This window comes from Drosophila sulfurigaster, chromosome 2L (assembly GCF_023558435.1).
Source record: "Drosophila sulfurigaster albostrigata strain 15112-1811.04 chromosome 2L, ASM2355843v2, whole genome shotgun sequence".
Lineage (NCBI taxonomy): Eukaryota > Metazoa > Arthropoda > Insecta > Diptera > Drosophilidae > Drosophila > Drosophila sulfurigaster.
Genome location: NC_084881.1, coordinates 14151527 through 14168245, shown reverse-complemented (window position 1 = coordinate 14168245; position 16719 = coordinate 14151527). Strand labels below are relative to the sequence as shown.

General features: G+C 40.3%; 3 protein-coding genes across 4 annotated transcripts; all 3 read left to right on the top strand.

Annotated features, from left to right (window-relative positions):
* Positions 1-3238, top strand: LOC133849046 (sarcosine dehydrogenase, mitochondrial). The gene is made up of 3 exons (XM_062284893.1): positions 1-1620; positions 2038-2180; positions 2239-3238. Exons 1-3 carry the CDS (start codon positions 34-36, stop codon positions 3188-3190), a joined length of 2682 nt encoding a protein of 893 aa, XP_062140877.1. The 5' UTR covers positions 1-33; the 3' UTR covers positions 3191-3238.
* Positions 3239-7348: 4110 nt separating this feature from the next.
* On the top strand, positions 7349-14495 carry LOC133850326 (uncharacterized). Its single transcript, XM_062286387.1, has 2 exons — positions 7349-7515; positions 13765-14495. The coding sequence occupies exon 2, from the start codon at positions 13796-13798 to the stop codon at positions 14453-14455; it is 660 nt and encodes a 219-aa protein (XP_062142371.1). The 5' UTR covers positions 7349-7515; positions 13765-13795; the 3' UTR covers positions 14456-14495.
* A 612-nt stretch (positions 14496-15107) lies between these two features.
* On the top strand, positions 15108-16703 carry LOC133850325 (uncharacterized). Of its 2 annotated transcripts, none has more exons than XM_062286385.1 (3): positions 15108-16176; positions 16233-16359; positions 16405-16703. In XM_062286385.1, exons 1-3 carry the CDS (start codon positions 15287-15289, stop codon positions 16444-16446), a joined length of 1059 nt encoding a protein of 352 aa, XP_062142369.1. In that variant the 5' UTR covers positions 15108-15286; the 3' UTR covers positions 16447-16703. The 2 variants fall into 2 exon arrangements, with proteins under 2 accessions (XP_062142369.1, XP_062142370.1); XM_062286386.1 differs by having other exon boundaries at positions 15110-16176; positions 16417-16703.
* The last annotated feature ends 16 nt before the right edge of the window (positions 16704-16719 follow it).

Below are 16719 nucleotides of genomic sequence, written 5' to 3'. Positions count from 1 at the left end.
TAGTTTTCGATTTAAAGTCAACGCGAGTCGAATATGTGGCGCACGGGCATCGTACAGCAGGCAACTCGCCAGGATCTGCGGCGACTTCTCAATCGGAATAATAGTTCAAAGACTACAGCAGCAGCAACTGCAACGCAGCTACCTCAATCAGCGGATGTAGTGGTAATTGGTGGTGGCTCTGCCGGCTGTCATACGCTCTATCATTTGGCCAAGCAAGGTGTGAGAGCAGTGTTGTTGGAGCGTGCTCAACTCACTGCAGGCACCACATGGCACACGGCTGGACTGCTCTGGCGACTGCGCCCCAGCGATGTGGACATTCAACTGTTGGCCAATTCACGCAACATGTTGCGACAACTGGAGGCAGAAACTGGTCTCGACCCTGGCTGGATACAGAATGGCGGCATCTTTATAGCCCACAACGAAACTCGACTCGATGAGTATCGACGCCTGGCCACAGTTGGCTCTGCGCTGGGCATTGAGAACCAGATACTGTCGCCCGAGGAGACGCAGAAACTGTTTCCGCTGCTCGATCCCAAGGCGTTCATAGGTGCACTCTATTCGCCTGGCGATGGAGTCATGGATCCCGCCATGTTGTGCACAGCATTGCGTCGCGCAGCAACCGCAAATGGCGCCCAGGTGATTGAGAACTGTGATGTGCAGGAGATACTCGTGGAGCAGGGATCGCGAGGCAAGAAGGTTGTGGGTGTTTCAACGCCCTTTGGCAACATACGCACAGAGACGGTGGTGAATGCAACCGGCGTGTGGGGTCGCGATCTAGTTGCACGACATGGCACCCATCTGCCGTTGCTGCCCATGAAGCATGCCTACATTGTGTCCGAGTCCATACCGGGTGTGCGTGGTTTACCCAACATCAGAGATCACGACTACTCCACCTACTTCCGCATTCAGGGCGATGCCATCTGCATGGGCGGCTATGAACCCAATCCCATACTGCTTGATCCTGTGGCCAAGGACTTTCACTTTGGCCTCTACGAGTTAGATTGGTCCGTCTTCGAAACGCATGTCGAGGGCGCCCACAAATTGTGCCCAGAGTACGCCAAGTATGGCGTGAAGAGCACAGTGTGTGGTCCGGAATCCTTTACGCCCGATCACAAGCCGCTTATGGGCCCCGATCCCAATGTCTCGGGTCTCATGCACAACTGTGGCTTCAATTCGGCTGGAATGATGTTTGGCGGCGGCTGTGGTGAGCAGATGGCGCTGTGGATCACCAAGGGACAGCCGGATGTGCCCATGTTTAGCTTTGATTTGCGTCGCTTCACACAGGAACAGGGACAAGCCACCAAGTGGATAGCGGAAAAGTCGCACGAGAGCTATGTAAAGAACTACAGCATGGTGTTCAAGTTCGATCAACCGTTAGCTGGTCGCGACTTTCAGCTGGATCCGTTGCATGAGCAGATGCTGGAAGCCAACGCCTTCATGGAGGAGAAACAAGGCTGGGAGCGACCTGGTTTCTTCTTGGGAAACAAGGAGAAATCGGCAGCTGTGCTGCCCTATGATTGGTATGGCAGCTATGAACATGCGCGACACAAGGAGAGCAACTACGAGCGCATCCTGGAGGGCGACCTGAAGTACAACAGCTTCTCGGAGCATCACGAGTTGGTAAGTATTGCTATAAACAGAAGTTAGACAGCTTTACTTTTCTTTTTAATCAAATTTGTTCAAGTACCAAGCCTGAGAATTCCTATTTATATCAAAAGTGAACCAAGAACAATTTGTAAATTTATAAATCTACGAAAATTCTAGATTGGTCATTCGTGACCTAAAATCAGCTGAAATCAATTAAAGCAAAAACAGTATCAAACGTGAACCGCGAAAAAAAAATCAGAGTCATAAATTCAGATTGTTTGTGTAGATAACACAAAATGACGTATTATTTCCTATATTTGTTTGTTTTCTTTTTTTCATGGAGTACCAAAAATCATATACAAAAATAAGTATATACTATATACATATACTTATTATATTTCATGATTATTTTTTATGCATAAATGCTTACCTATTATTATATGCTTTTAGATTGGCGCTGAGGCTCATGCCTGTCGCAATAATGCCGTGCTCTTTAACATGAGCTACTTTGCCAAGCTGGTGCTCGAAGGTCCGCAAGCACACAAGGCTGCAGACTGGCTCTTCTCCGCCAACACCAAGCGTGATCCCAGCAAGTATGTTAAAGCAGGAAAGGATCGGTTTAACTACTAATAATAATTGCTTACTCCCCAGGACTGTCTACACTTGTGCGCTGAACGATGCTGGTGGCGTCGAGGCCGATGTGACCATCAGCCGCCTGGTTTCCGGCTCTGGGCAGCTGCATGATCCCAAGTTCGAGGGCAAGGGCTACTACATTGTGGCCGGCGGTGCCTCGGCCTATTACACCTATAGCACGCTGCTTGCCGAGATGCGTCGCAAGGGCTTTAATGCCAAGCTCCACGATGTCGCCGCCGATCTGGGTGTCATTTCCATTCAGGGACCTAACTCCCGCAGCATTCTGCAGCCGCTGCTTGATTGCGAGCTGACGGATGAGCAGTTGCCCCCCAATAGCACCACACTGGCCAAGTTGAATGGCATTGGTTTGCGAGTGCTGCGCGTTAGTTTTGTGGGTGAGCTGGGCTATGAGCTGCATGTGCCCAAACAGGACTGTGTGGCGGTCTATAAGGCACTCAAGGCTGCTGGCGCCGCACAGGATCTGCGTGATGCCGGCTATCGTGCACTCTATTCGCTCAGCAGCGAAAAGGGTTACCATCTGTGGAGCTACGACTTGCGCTCGGATGACACGCCACTCGAGGCAGGCTTGGGCTTCACATGCCGCAAACAAGGCGACTATCGTGGTCGCGCTGCCGTCGATCGTCAGCGCTCCGAGGGTCTTAAGCGTCGCATGGTCTATCTGACGCTACAGGATCAGGTGCCCATCTGGGGCCTCGAGGGTGTCTATCGTAATGGCAAGCCTGTGGGTGTGCTGCGACGTGCCGAATACGCTTACACGTTGGGCAAGTCTCTAGGCCAGGCCTACATCACACGCAGCGATGGCCAGAACATCGATGCAGAATACCTCAAAGCGGGCGACTACGAAGTGGACATTCTGGGCAAACGCTACAAGGCAAATTGCCATCTGCGCAGTCCCTTCGATCCCAGCGGTCAGCGTGTTTTAGGCAACTATGAAACAAATAGTAAATAAATAAAAGTTAGCAAGATATAATTATTTTTGGATATCATTAACTTATCAGATTTTAATTACTAAGCGAACCTAAAAATTGATTCCACCTATATGAAGCTAGTGCAAATTTTGTAAAAACAAATATTAGTAATTAAATTCTTAATATTGAACCTGACTAAACAGCCATAGCATATGCCAAAGTGTGTCATAGTCAAAGCTAAAGGTCAAGAAAAAAATTGTAATTGAAAATAAAATTTGCATACTCCAAATTTTTATTACTCATCAAAGCTGATTTGAAAGAATATACAAAACAAGAATTTATTGCCCAATTCACAAAAGATATATTTAAGAAATTTAGACACATTTAAAAGAAGTGCAGTTACCCCATAAAATATATCTTTTATGCATTCATCATAAGCTTAATTGTTTATTTATATAAACAAATATTTAATGTTTATGTGTTTTACTAACAAATTTCGAACAAATGTTTTTCGAAGCAATTCCCAAAGCGATGACAAGCTGAAGGTTCTTCAAATAGTGTGGCAACAGCTGTGACGATTGCTCTTTTGACTTGGTTTTGTTTGGATTGCGATTGCTTTGGTAAATTGGCATGAAGTTATATTTATTTTTTTTTATTTTTCTCATTTTGCATTATATAAAAACATATCCTTGAGTAGAGTTGAATTCTATTTTTGTATTTTGAAAAAAAAAAATAATAATAATAATAAAAGCGGAATTGTTGCAATTTAATTCAGGGTCAATGGAAAATGTTTGGATAAACTTGAACTGGCCGACAATTAAAATGTGTACCGCTTCGATTGCACAGTGTGACGAAAGTGTGTATAACTGAATTAGACGAGATGAGATGAGATGAGATTCGGTTAAGAGATTGATTCAGTTGTGTGTTACAGAATCCCAAATGCTCAGCACGTGGTGGGCAAGCCGTAGCCAAAGTCAGTCAGTGGGTTATGGCTATAAAATTGCCACATCTACAGACGAGTTAATTAGCTCTCTCAATAGCAGCCGCCACCATAGAGTCAGAGTCAGAGTTGGAGTTGGAGGCAGAGTCAGAGTTAATTATGGCCTCATAATATGATGTTATTGTAATTTATCATTGTTTACGCTTTGTGCGCGCACTTCTTGAAGATTCTGCCGCTAAACGGCCTTGTCCAATAATAGTCAGGGCAAGAGGAAAGAGGCACAGCATACGGCATTACAGTGTATAACGGAGAAGCGGGTACAGCGCCCAAGGCTCAAAGCAAACGATAAGCAGTCGTAATGCCAATTAAATGACAACATTTCTCTGACAATGCTCCATATACTCGCATTTATATTTTTCGAAATGTTACATAAGCCAAGCAAACAAACAAACAAACTTCGCAATGAGTTGAAAGCAATTAAAAATTGTCGTGCTTAATGACAAAAGATGTCAAATAGCTGATTAAGCCCACCAATTCAGGTGTGGGATGAGGCAGAGAAAAGTGAAAAGCAACCCACACTGCGAACCAAGTACCATATTCCATATAGGAGTACCTCAACATATCCATCACAGAGGCAGACAGTGTTCGTTAAGGTGGATCTGCAGATGCCATTAATTATAATGAGAGTTGGAGAGATGCCAAAGAAACTTATTAAAACTAAAATAAATACAATTTTAATGATTACCGAAATTATTTACATACACAACACATCCAAAAAAAGTTTAATATTATTGCTTCGAATTATTTTGTGGAGAGGTTTTCGTATTTATTTACCAATTGAAGACTCAAAGCAAACACACTCCATAACACCTTATTAGGATTTTAGTGGGGTAACGAATTGTAAATCAAATAAATACTAAATAAGCTCACTTTCCATTTTGAATGAAAGAAATCGAATCTACCAATTATGCAACAAATAACTGAATTACTTATTAAATTCCCATTTGAGATGCCTCACTGTATGTGCTGGGTAACTGAAAAGGCCACGGGCAGTTGACTTCATGGTAAGCGGCTTTAATATCAGCCCAGTTTGGTGAGATACAATTTGAAATTGCCTTCATTGCCAGATAGCTGGGTGGGGGTCACATTGGTTGGTTAGGGCCCTCAGCACATCTAATTGCAGTCATAGATAATGAGAGCAGCTGTAGCTCTCCAGGTGGTCAGATCTTTTCTTTTGCAAGTCAGTGAGTCAAACCAATAAATAGACAAAGAGACAGGCATATGTTAGATAGAGATCGAATCGTTGGGTGAGCATTTGAAGTCGAACCACTTCAAGTTCAAGTTCAGGCTCCCGTCATTAAGTCAAAACGAATCGAATCAAAACGAAACGAAACGAAGCGAACTGCAATTTGGCAATGTTCACACTTAATGAATTCACACATTTCACGCCAGTTGCCACCTGATGATGGTGATGGTGATGATGATGATGATGCCTCTGGTGGCTGCCGTGGATGCTGCATAAATCACTTCAATGGATGCGCTCAAAGTCAAGACGTACTGGAATAAGATGCACGGCAATCGCAACTCGGCTGGCTTTGAATACATTTTTGATGATTTCAATATTCGATTGAGTTTAGATGACGTTGCCACTTGAAAGCAACGAGTTGCAATTAAGCAAGTAAGGGTGTGCTAAGGTAGTCAACTAGACTGTCAGATACCCTGTTTGTATTTAAGAATGCATTTTGGTTAGTAAACTATTAATAAATTGTATTATTTTAAAACTAAGTGTAAAACATTATACACAATTTTAAAATAAGCATCATTTGCAACCAACTAAACTTCCAACTTCATCATCTTTATGTAGTAATTAACTTTTATTGATCAATCTCAGTTGCCCATTTAATGACAACAGGGTATAGCAATTAATGTACTCAATGACCTTACAGCAGCTGCTGCCATAATTTTTGATGTTTGCGATGCATTTGAAGATGCGCTTATGACTCCAAAAGTGCGTGCAATGCAACTCGACCGCCTTGTCGATGCTCCAACTGAACTTGAATTTTGAAAGTGAACAAAGATCAGAAGCTATATCGATATTGATACGATATTGTTGTTGCTGTTATGTTTGCGCACCTGCTGCGAGGCATAAATGCGCGCCTGCATCGAAATTAATTAAAATATTTTAAGACTCTGAACATAAACACATCACATCGGCACAACATTAATCAAAATACTTTTATGTAGATAATAATGGTATAGGGGCTGACTGATACAATTAATGCCTGAACAGCACAGCACACCAAAATCAAAATGGTTAATATATTTCACATATTTTTGTTTTGTATTTGACTCTTTTATTATTTGTGATTTTTTTTTATCACTTATTATATTTTGTGGTTTGGCTAATGATGAACAAATTGTGCCGGAAGCAATTTCGCTTCATTGAATTTACTGACATTATTGACACAGTTTTTGTTGGCATCGTTTTCCCCCTCCGCTTGCAAGCGAACCCCCTGCTGCTGCGAAAATAAAAGTTACATAAACGAAATGTAAATAAAATGCCAATAAATGCCGCGAGTGTGAACAAGTGTGTGCCGCCAAAGGGAGGGAGAAGAAACTGAAATTGACGCCGACAACGAAAATCCATAAATAAATCGATAATCATGTGTTTAAACAATGCGCATAACGGCGTTAAATTGTTTTGCATTTCTATTTAGATATTATTTTGCCACACTCCTAAAATAACAACAATAAAACAAAAGACTCAGGCAACAAACTTGCTACGAGAAGTACGCACTCAGTCAAACATGTTGCATGCAACTCTCGAACATAGCACAGTGACACAGTTACGACGGCAACTACTCCAACCGAGCCTAGGAGGCGGTTTACTGGCCCATAACTCAATTAACAATGAGATGTCAAGCCGAAGTTTTGAGTGGAAATCGCTTTGGTTGCAGCACTTGACGCCGCCACATAGAGTCGTATTTGTTTTTGGCCATAAGCAATGCATACTATGATCGCGACAGAGATACACACAACTAGCGGGAAAGAGAAAGAGATACTCACAATACCGAACACAAGCGCGGTTTGAGACGCGTTCGAACAGCAACATCAGCGTCAAGCATCAAGCAGCTTGTTTTATGCTGCTCACAGTGGTTGCTGTTGTTATTGTTGTCGTTGTTATTGTAGCTTTAGTTTTGCTTTTTGAGTTTTGTTTTTGTTTTGGGGACAAGCTATAAACCGTGGCAAGATCGTCGTTGCGTTCAGTTGGTAAAAGTGAAGCGTTGCGTGCGGTTGTCTCCACACTCCATAAACCAATTTTAAGTACATCATTTTCCAATTAGTCAGTTTTCCTCACTTTTTCGTTCAACTTGATCAATCGCCGCTGCGTGAAACGTTTGGTGCTGTTTACATTTTACAAACAAGGTGATTATCCCCGCATATCCTTGCAGGATATTGACTTAAAAACTGTTCGAGAACAAAATACATACATTGAAAGCGGTCAGTGTTTGGCTTTAGTTTGTGTTGTGAATTGTTAAGTGCAATTTTTTTTTGGGATACCATTTTCAATTTCGAAATTAAATTTTCTTGAAAACAATTAACAGAATATTCTCGGTTATCTGCATTATAATTACTATGTAATGAAAATTTTGAATTGAAATTTGAAATTTCAAAAGTCATGGGAGGAACCAGAATTGATAGCTAAGATAAAAGTTGTAGGGAAAAATAAATGTTTTTAATACATAACAATAAATAGATTAAAAAAATGTAGAAAGAAGCATATACAGTAAGTCAATTCTAAACAAACAGGACACGAAAAAAGACAAATATATTTCAATTATAGCTAAAGAATCGTTAATCAATTTAAAAAGTTAACGAATGATCCTATACAATTTAAAACACTGCAGATAATAAATAAAATGAGAATATGATGAATTCAATTATTCAAAATTTCGAAAAAATAAGAATTGGAGATTGTGTAGAGTCTAGACAAATGTGTGTGGCCTTGTTGCGGTAGCCCTTCACATAGAATAGCAGAAGAACAAAGTAAGTCAAGTAGATTAGTTGAGAACTAAACAAATACTCAGATGTCATAGGGGAACTTTGCCAGAGCTCGTATATGCAACAGCAATTAAGTGCGCCTTCGTTTTTACTAAGCACTTCTGGGCAAGAACAACCCACACCCATGTCACACACACACACACACACACACACAGACACTTGCACCTACCTCCCATCGTCCCCTGAGCCAAATTACATGCATTGAAGCAGAAGATTGCGCAATATGTTTTGTGTTTAGGCCGCAGTGCAAATGAGCGGAAAATCTAATTTTCCAGCCGCATGCAAATTTCCAGCCGTATTCTTTGTGTACTCCGCTTGTTGTTGCTTTTATTGTTGTTGTATATTGTTGCAATATGCCAAAATGTCAGTTAAGGCGTCGTTGTGGTCATGAGCTAACTGCTGCTGCTGCTGCTGCCGCTGCTGTTAACGGCAAAACAATAAATGCTACTGCAGATTGGAGGTCGTAAACATAAAAAGTGCTCATAATGCTTAATGGAGTGCCCTCTGTCCCCAACTCCCCCCGGTGTATAAAGATAAGAGCCAAAATTGGAAACAAGAGGCAATGGCAAACAAAAACAAAAAAAAAGATGTGGAAAAATAGCATTTGACATTTTTAGTGGGAAGCAGCTGTGACTACAAATTACACAGCACAGCTGATGGGCAAGTTGCGGATGGCATCGTGACCATACTATAAGTATTACTCGTATAATGCAGGCAATCTCCAAAACGAACAGAAATTCCACTAAAGAAATCGCAAGTCACGTCTCTTAACTCTCAGCTCGCAACTGGCAACTGGCAACTGGCAACTGGCAGCAACTGCAATTTCAAGGCTGCCAAATTGACAACAAATAATTTATTTTTAATACGCTGCGAAAGTCGCATAGTTGCAGAGATCATTTGCAGAGATCTCCCAAAGGAAAGTTCCACGACATTGAGCGATTAATAAAGGGTTTTCCAAGCAAATGTTCATTTGATGATGGAAAGCATTAGGATGCTGCAGCAATTGTTGACTACGTGACAAATAGTTGATGGCAAAGCGAACACAAATTGATTCAGCTGCACATTCTTCGCCAGCTAGATTACGTCGAGTACCTTTCTCTAAAGGTAAAAACCTTAGCCTAATATTTGCCCAACTCATTAGCGAGTTGGTCAGACCAACTCTAGAAGACTCTCTTCAAGCCGCATTCACATCTCTATATATACAATATAACATATTTAGTATATATGTATGTGGTAGATATGTATACTTCTTTTTTTATGTCATGACCAAAAGAGCTGCAAATATTTTCACTATCATTTCGTGGTACGCAAACTGACATTGTTATTATTGTTTTTTTTGCTTAGTTGTTGTTTTTTTGCATTGTCTGAAAACCTGTACCTGATGCTGAGCTGCTGCTGTTGCTGTTGCTGATGCTGTGGCAGTAAAAGTAACGCACCTTGCTGTGAGCAAGCTGACAGCTCAGCTCAGTATAGCTCAGCTCCTTTGCTGGCCAGCAGCTTCAACTGTCCCCGCATCGTCTCCAACTGGCTTCAGCCAGCACCTGTCTGGGGCGATCACAAACTTGCTTGGCACTTGCCTGGCATGCCTGACTTTCTTCCACACACACAGTGTCTGTCCAGTTTTTCTACATATTATTTTTGCGCGACTTTGCTCAGGCAGCGTCTGGCTGCCTGCTTCTCGCAAGAAACTCCGCTCGCAACGTCTTCGTCGTCAGGCAATTAAAATCGACTGCAATTGCATCCGCAAGTGCAACTTTCTTAACAGTTTGTGGCAAGCATCCTGCTCAGACATTCAGCCCTTTTTGGCTGGTTTGGTCGAGAGCGTTTTGACCCCATGACATAACCACAAGTTGGTGCTTGCTACACGCTTCTAATTAACACCAAAAACTACAACAATGCCAACGATTGCAGCTTGAATAAACAGCTGCATACATGAGTATGTAATACAAAGGCTTGGTGCAGACCTACTTTTAGCCAAGAGACGCCCAGTTGTTGCCACAACAATAACAACAACAACTTCAACAACAATATAACTGGTGACAACCAGTTGTTGTTGTGGTTGGCAAATCCGTCTTCTATATAATTGCTGTCATCGGCGCATCATGACTACAAAAACAAAATAAAGAAGAAACAACAAAACCCGTCTCAGGCTGGCGTTCTACATACGAGTACGAGTACGAGTATGAGTACTCGCATTCGCACTCATACTACTCAAACTACTCACTAGCCAAACCAAAACAAACTGATTTCTCTGGGAAAACTGATGAGCCGCTTTTCCAATGATTTCCCATTAACAGAAAGCTGCCAATCAATTAGAAGCACAAATGCATCAATGAACCCAGTTTCAATTCGTACTCGAAGTTTGCAGCTAATGCTAAAATTGTTCATTTAGATAATTTGTAAATTCGTAAATCAGACTCTTCCCACTAAAATATTTAGATATCATTTTTATCTTCCCACATATAATATTTCAAAATTATTTAATTGCCACAAGCAATGCGTTTAAAAACTCTTCATCTTTTAACATTTTAGTCAAATTATAAACAGTTGCAATTAATTTACAACTTTTTGGCAGCCAAATTAATCAACAGCTTAATAACATTTTTCAATAAATTTTTGTTTTTTAAGCTAAAAATAACCAAAGTCGTTTTTGATAGGCGAATTAAAAGCTCATGATACATAAACAACGAGTTGAAATGCGTTAAAAAATAAAACTTAACGACTAAATCATGCGCTGTAAAATAAATTAGTTAATTTTGCAATGTTTTAATTAAATTTTTAGCAAACAAGCATTTTTTCAGAGCTATAATTTTCATTGTCGGTGAATATTGGGAAAGATTTTGAATAGAAATTGTTTGATAAGAAAGATTTTATATACATAAATTAGACTTTAAAAAATACAGGGAATTCAAATGATGGTAAATTGCAAAAAAGGAAATCGCTGAAAAATGCAACAAGTGTGAAAAACCTGTTGTGATTAGCCTGCAGATTTTAGACTCTAAGATGTGTCTAAGCTAGAGATTTATGGACATATTTCAGCATCGACGAGACGGTATGGGAAAAGGAAGGCATGCATGAAGGCATGAGGCAATGGAAAAAGGAATGCAGGTGGCATGAAAAAAAAAAAACAAAAAAAATAATAATCAGGCAGATGCCACAGCGCATGGCACGGAATTAATTATTTAACACACACAACACTGACTGAGACTAGCAGAAATTGGAATGTTGCACAGATGTTGCACATTAGTATCTAAAGAAAAAAATAAAAATTTAAACATTTAATTTTCAACAATTTATTTGGCTATTGAGCACGCTTCGAAGGTTGAATTAATATTGTTTTTTTTTCTTTTGCATTTGGCTATTGTTGTATTTTTTTTGCCACTTATATAAGGAATTAAGTGGCGTTTAAACTGAAGAGCACCATCATCATCATCATCATAACATATCATAAGTATTAGTCATAATGGTGCAAGTGTTCACATATGAATCCACAATTATTCACTTTATTCACATTGCCTTTCTCTTGCCACTGTGATCCACGCAATTTACAAGTGCGCAAAAGACCAAAAGAAAAATAAAAATAATAAAAAAACAGGCAACAACACGATAAATAAATAAAATCAAAATATATTCAATGAAATGCGTTAAACAATTGTTGCATAACAGTTGATAAACGTTCAAAAATCGAATTGGCCACTTAAACAACGCCAACAATTGTACGAGTTCCGAGTTCGATTTCGATTTTGACTTCGAGTACAAGTGCGAGAGTTGCTTTCTGTCTTTCTTCTTCTCTCTTCCATTTTTGGGGCTTCTCTTTTGCGTTTTACCCACGACAATTAGCCCAACATGAAATACGAAACAAAACAATACAAATAAGCAGATGCAGACGCAGAAGCAGGTGAAGCAACTGAAATTTCAATTACAACACACAGCGGAAAATAAAAAATGAAATAATAATAAAAGCAAAACCTTTTGCCGCCTTATCAGACGGAAGACACACGCTCAGACAGAGTTAAAGTGTCAGCCAACAGCGAACAACTGTGTGTAATATATGGCCCAAAAACAATCAGCAACAACAACAAACACAAGCAGACAGCAATGCAACTTTCTCCATTAACGTTAAGAAAAAAACGCAGAAAAACAAAAACAAAAACCATTTGGTATGCAAAGCCAGACTTTGCATTTAATAGCTAGAAACCAAAGAGTTTGGCATGCGCCTGCCCTGCCTTACCCTGCTTCCCATGTCACACATGTGGCTCAGCTATTGCAACACTTGCGCTTGCGCCTCAATTCTGCTGTAGTGTAGTGTAAATGCTTCACATTGGCATAGGTCAGTTTTCGAAGCTCACTTTTTGGCTACCATGGAAGTGGGTAAAGGTAAAGGTCAAGTGTTTGTGCCAAGTGTAAACCTCGTTTGCGGTTTATGACTGCTCTTTAAGGTGCAAGTAATTGTCAAGCAGATGTAGAAAGCAACCCAAAATGAGGGCTTTGCAATTGTGGCTAGCATATAGAGTACACACTTAACGGGAAGTATTTAGTACAGCGAATGAAAATAGACATGAAAAGGAACGAATAAAATATATGCTCTAAATTAATTAGTAATAAGTATATGAAATTGACTTTTTGAATTAACATCTTAGCAATTAAAATCTTAATTTCAAATTGTTTTGATTATTATTTTAAAAGTACTTGCATGGAGCCTTCTTTATTTACTACATCATCTATTAGAGCTTTGACAATGCCTGTCTTTGTATTCAATACAATATCTTTGTTTGATTGAAGGTCAAATCACGTGTATTACCAGCTGATTAAATGACTGTCGATCATAGTTAAATGTAAAATAACAAAAAACAATTCCAATCCGGATCCAATTGTAGTTAATAAGCAATTTTATGTAAACTCATCAATAGGATGCACTGTTGAAGTCGGCTTTGAGTTGCGGGCGCAGCTGCCGTCAAAAGACTATAAAATTTGCATACAATTTTGTATGGCTTTTAGCCATAATTTATAATAGATTAAAACATAAAACAATAAAGTGATTTGCATAGTGCACAATTGGAGGGAGATGTAAAATATTGTTGCTAGGCAGCAATTCAAATAGTATCAATTGAAAAACTCTCATGATTACGAAATAGGGCTGAAGAGCGAGCGAGGGAGAGAGGGAGACAAGGCCGTTTGGCAAACCCCAAATTGAGAATGGAAAACTACTCAATTAGGCGAAATGGAATTGGAAATCGAATTGTCCGCAGTTTAGACAATTGCCAGACGGCAAATTCCATACACACAAAAACTAAAAAAAAAAGAAAAGAAAAACAGAGCACAACAAAAACAAAAGTCAAAATCGCTCAAATCTATAGAGCACCCCCGATAGATCGATCTATTTCCAATCACTGATTTCGCATAAACGATTGTCATCAACTCAGCCGAGCGGAAATGGGTTGGGCTACGCGCTGGGTTTCGTTGGGTCAGTCGGTTAGTCACAGACCAAAAAAAAAAACAAAACAAGAAATTCAAAAATAAAGACAGTCTAAATTCGAGCTTAAGCGTAACCACAACTTCTACTACGGATAACTTAAATCTCTTTTTATTTTTTATTTTTTTTGTTGCTGGCAGTGCTCTTCTTCTCTTCTAGATTTAAATAAAGATGTTTGTGCTGCGCACGTTGCTGCTGCTGGCAGTGAGCGCCACTGTGGCGCTGGCCCAGCGTCGTCTTGCCCTGCCGGATCCTCGGAGTTGCGCCAATCGTGTGCGTCACGCCACCTATCGGGATGCCCGCGGCGTCTCACACTCGTACTTCTTCAGTTGGGAGCATGCGCCGACGCGCAGCCTGGAGGTCGATTGGTTGGATGCACGTAACATTTGCCGGCGGCATTGCATGGACGCCGTCTCGCTGGAGACGCCGCAGGAGAATGATTTTGTGAAGCAACGCATTGCCCGTGGAAATGTGCGTTATATCTGGACGTCGGGTAGAAAGTGCAACTTTGCTGGCTGCGACAGACCCGATCTGCAGCCACCCAATGAGAATGGCTGGTTCTGGTCGGGATCGGGCGGCAAGATTGGACCCACATCGCAACGCAACACTGGCGACTGGTCCCAGACGGGCGGCTACAATCAACCACAGCCCGATAATCGTGAGGCTGCCCAGGGCAACGATGAGAGCTGCCTTTCCATTCTGAATAACTTCTACAATGATGGCATCAAGTGGCACGATGTTGCTTGCCATCACATCAAGCCCTTCGTCTGCGAGGATTCCGATGAGCTGCTCAACTTTGTGCGCTCCCGAAATCCGAATGTGCGTTTGTAATTCTAATTCTTAATTACTAAAAATAAGCGAAAAACAAAAACCAAAAATGAGTAAACAAAACGAAAAACAGGAAAAGAAATATTTATGTAGAATTAAAACCGAGCATTGATTGATTCTTTCGATTGATTGATTGACTGCTTTACCCCACGCGCTTTGGCCAATATCGTTCATATTTTTAATATTTTTATGGTTTTGTTTGCAACAAATTCTAAAAACGAAAAATTTGAATAACAATTTCCGTGTCGATCTGCGCATGAAAAACAAAATTGTTAAATAATTTTAAACAACAAATTGTTAATAAAAAAAAATACCAATTGAAGCGACATTTTCAAAGCATTTTCATTTTGAATAGGTCTTTGGGAAATTAAGAGTTGAAGTTGAGAAAGAGTTGAATTGTAAATATTTATATAATTATTTTATTACACAATTATATATTAACTATTAATTATTAATTATTATATTGCTTTTAAATATAACTGCTAAAAGAAACAAAGGAAGCTTTACGTTCAGCGAAGCTTAGCTTTTTTCACACGCAACCTGCCGTTAGATGGCGCTACCAACGAAATGCTTTGGCTTTTCTATTTAGCGGTTTTCTGACTGAGTAGGATGCTATAGACTTGTAAATCTTTATCGTTTACCATAGGAACTTCAGAACTTTTCATCATTTGTAGCACTCAATTTTTCTTATTACTACATACAGTTTTTTTTTTCGCACACAACAGAAAAATATTAAATTTTAAGATTGTGTACCGTCTGTACACCCGAGAACGGATCCGTTTTCAGTGCAGTGTATTTAAAATCATTATATTGTTGATTTTGTAGTTTGTGAAAATGGAAAAGAGAAATGAAAGGAAGCATGAATTGCCTTGTAAAGCAATGCTAAATTTTCTATTGCGATCTGAATTAGAGGCCGAGTCCTCGCTGAATCCCTTAGCATCGGAGTTTGTGCCTTCGTATCTGAAGCCCGAAATACCGAACTTGAACCTGAATTCGAATCAAAAGATGAAATCCGAAGCAACATCGACGACATCATTAGGTCATAGTGAGATTGTGGGCGATGCTTCATATTTGCATGCTCAGCGACAGCTTTTTGAATTGCTGCATCAGTTGGGCAACAAAATGATGCCACTGAAAGCAATCAATGTGAGTCTTACACCCGATGGCCATGGCATCAATATGCAGTTCCTTGGAGAGAGGGGAACTTTGTCCAAACAGATGTTTAATGAGAAGTTATGCCAGAATGCATCACTTCACTTGGAGATGGACGAACGCTCTTGTATGCCACGACGATTGCCCAATGTGCTGGCTGCCAATTTCATGGCTCGCATGGGAGATGTGCTCAACGATAAGATGGCCTGGAGTGATCAGGCTGACGATACCAATAGCTCATCCACCACAACCACCATTAACTCGATCAATTCTGATGCTATTAAGCCAGAGAACCTGCAAGGCAACCTTATTAAATCTTTTGCTATTCCGATTTCGCAAGCGACTGACATTTGGAAGTGCGACAAATTAATCGCCAGCCCAAGTGGCAGCTACGTAGTGTCCAAGAAGCAATTGGAGCCATCTACAATAAAAATAACTGGCAGTGCAGCTGAACTCAAGCGGTCTAAACCAAGCCTTATATCCAAGGCTCCCTCTCCAAGTGGAGTAAAACTTAATAACAGATCGGAGATACGCCAGAGACCTGGCATCGCCAAGCTGGATTTACAATACGAGTAAGATGACTTAGAGTACTCAATATATTCATTAATTATCTTTCTTTGTTGGGTAGGAAAAAGTCAATTAAAGGCACACCAACGCCACGAAAGAGTATGGGTCAGCCGATCAAGAAGGGTCCTCAGAAGTTGGCTCCACGTGGCACTTACACATCCCAAATTCGTCAAACTGAGGCACAGAAAGTAAGCTTACTTCCAAATTTAATTACACAATATTGTTAATTGTAGTTCTGCTTGCAGCGTTTGGGTCTTTTGAAAGTTGAAAAGTAGCTGATGATACATGTTGATTATAGGGACACACTTGAGGAAATATATGCGATTTATGCATATTTATGGGAACAATAGTGTACAGGTAGGAAACACGAAGGACGGGCATTTTTCTAGAGTTTTACACACGTGGAAATTTTCATTGTTTTTAAGTATGGAAAGTTCGTTAGCGCTGGTTAAATATGATTCCAAAATGTGAAAGAGTTCTTGGGAGAGAAGAGAAGCCGGCTTTAATAAATAAAATTACCCTCTACAAGTAATGTATATTTTTTAAAC